A 2,418-nucleotide genomic window follows, 5' to 3' on the forward strand; every position below is an offset into this window, starting at 1 on the left:
TCTTTGCCGTGAGAGTTTAACACTGCCTTAATATAGCGTTGTAATGTTTCACTATCTTGATATAGTGAATGTTTGAAGACTTATAAATATACACTATCTTGACAATTTGACTTAGTGTACTGAAGATTGTGATCACTAATTGTATCTAGTGAGACATTTACATTGATAATGTTTAAGGAAACGACTAATGAATAAAACACCCGAACAAAGGATTTGGGAGAGAACTAAAATATATTAGTTAAAATCATTTGAATCTCTATAACTCGTATCTCTAAATCTTAAACTTTACACTTGCTTACATACTTTATTACTTGAGTTATAGAAAGAGTTTTACATATAAGATTAGTAATCTTAAACAAAGTTAAAAAAAGCTAAAAGTACTTAAAAACCTATTGCATGCTGAATGAGTAAATCGTCGATTTATTTATTTATTTTGTTTGAAATCTGAAAAGCTAAAGGAGCAATGATGGGGGGCGATATTTCAATACTTATTAGGTTAATTTATTTATATTGTTAAAATGGGTGAGTTAAATGGTTGTTTAATGTTTAAAATTGTTATCGGGTATAAATGTTTAATGTTTCAATACTTATTAGGTTAATTTATGTATATAGGACTTCAACAGATAAACAGCTTACACGATCTATGGTACATAAAAATCGAAGTCGAAGTATATAGTTGTTGATTACAAGTCTTATTTTGGTTTTTATTTATCACATGTATTTTCATTAAATGAACAGATGGTGTTCATGTGGAAGACTATTTGTTGAGGTAGTGGCACTTGAACTACTAACCCAATTTAGCATTAATAAATTGTAGTTTATTAGATACGATTGTGATTTATGACCGTAACAAGTAAGTTTGTAAACACCTGCACTAATCTCATTAGCCACGACTAATTTAAAATTAGCCTAATTAATAAACAAATCTTGTGCTTTTTTAGTGACGCCTTTGGCTCCATGTTATACGTGGCCCAAATGTCGTAATCAACTATTATACTCTTGTGATATGCTCAAGATTGAAGATGTCACCTTAATCCATAACAACATGTAAATTCCCATAACACCCTTCAATAATTCTTAAAGCGAATGCACAAAGGGTAATTTGGTAAATTTAGTGGTTTGGGAATAGTGTTGGTGAGATCTAATATGAGAGATGGTTTGTGGTGGTATAAATACATGGCTAATCAAGATGATTAGAGTCACATATAGATAAGTTAATTAGTGATTTGGTAAGTACGATGTTTTGGGGAGCAGAAAAGTGGCGAAAGGGGCCATGGACTGCTGAAGAAGATCGTTTGCTTATTCATCATGTCAACTTGCATGGTGAAGGTAGATGGAATTCTGTCGCTACCATATCTGGTACGGAACATAATATTGATGTTTACTTTTTATATATATAGCGTGCTATAGATCATATGTCTATAATATATACCAGCTTAATTGCAGGTCTAAACCGAAATGGGAAAAGTTGTAGACTGAGATGGGTGAACTACTTGAGACCGGACCTTAAGAGAGGTAGGATTACTCCTCACGAAGAAACCATCATTCTTGATCTACATGCTCGATGGGGAAACAGGTACTCTTTATATACCATTTCAAAATAAATAAAAACGTAATACTAGCTAGATGTTATGGAGTATATTATATGGTTCTTTTAGTAACTCAATTTGTATATACATGGGTGGTCAATTTAGATGGTCGACAATTGCAAGAAGCCTGCCCGGAAGAACAGATAACGAGATCAAGAACTATTGGCGAACCCATTTCAAGAAAAAATGTGAAGTGATTGACGAACCAACAAAGCTTAGAACACGGCTATTAAAGAGGCAGAAGTTTCAACAAGAACAACGACAACTACAGTTACAACAACTTCATATGCAACAAAATGAAGCCGCAATAGAAAAGATAATATCTTTGCTGGAAGAAAGTGAGAACAAAGTGGGATACATGTCTCCAACAATGGTTGTGAGACAGCCAGACAAAACTTATGATCAACAACAAATTAGTTTGTTGTTCAACAGTGGTGGTTTTTATGTGCCTGAGACCCCCACGAACGAAGACTTTGGTCTATGGGATGGCTTGTGGAACTTGGATGATATTCATGCTCCTAGCTTTTTTGCTGCCAAAGCTAGCTAGCTACCAAGTCATCTTGTGACTTTTTCTTAATTAGTATGTTGTGGCTAAAGAGTCACGTGTGTGTGTCACTTCATAAATTGGATTCTAATAATCCAAAGTATCACCCTTTTTGACTATTGCACTTCTAGCTTTTATTTTCATTGCAAGGAACAATCCAAATACCACAGTTTGGTATATAATTTGGGCTTGTACGTTGATAGCTTTAGTTAGCCATGCACGCTAAATTTGATAACAACCCTACTGGGCTACTACAATGATAGTTTACAAGTTACCAGCAACTAA

General features: G+C 33.9%; 1 protein-coding gene across 1 annotated transcript; it reads left to right on the forward strand.

The window, feature by feature from the left end:
* Positions 1 to 794: 794 nt before the first annotated feature.
* Positions 795 to 2,291, forward strand: LOC143584788 (transcription factor WER-like). The gene is made up of 3 exons (XM_077066752.1): positions 795 to 1,359; positions 1,447 to 1,576; positions 1,695 to 2,291. Exons 1-3 carry the CDS (start codon positions 1,239 to 1,241, stop codon positions 2,134 to 2,136), a joined length of 693 nt encoding a protein of 230 aa, XP_076922867.1. The 5' UTR covers positions 795 to 1,238; the 3' UTR covers positions 2,137 to 2,291.
* Positions 2,292 to 2,418: the final 127 nt, after the last annotated feature.

This window comes from Bidens hawaiensis, unplaced genomic scaffold (assembly GCF_021521415.1).
Source record: "Bidens hawaiensis isolate Kalapana, Puna unplaced genomic scaffold, B.hawaiensis_p1.1 tig00033362_1, whole genome shotgun sequence".
NCBI classification, from domain to species: Eukaryota; Viridiplantae; Streptophyta; class Magnoliopsida; order Asterales; family Asteraceae; genus Bidens; species Bidens hawaiensis.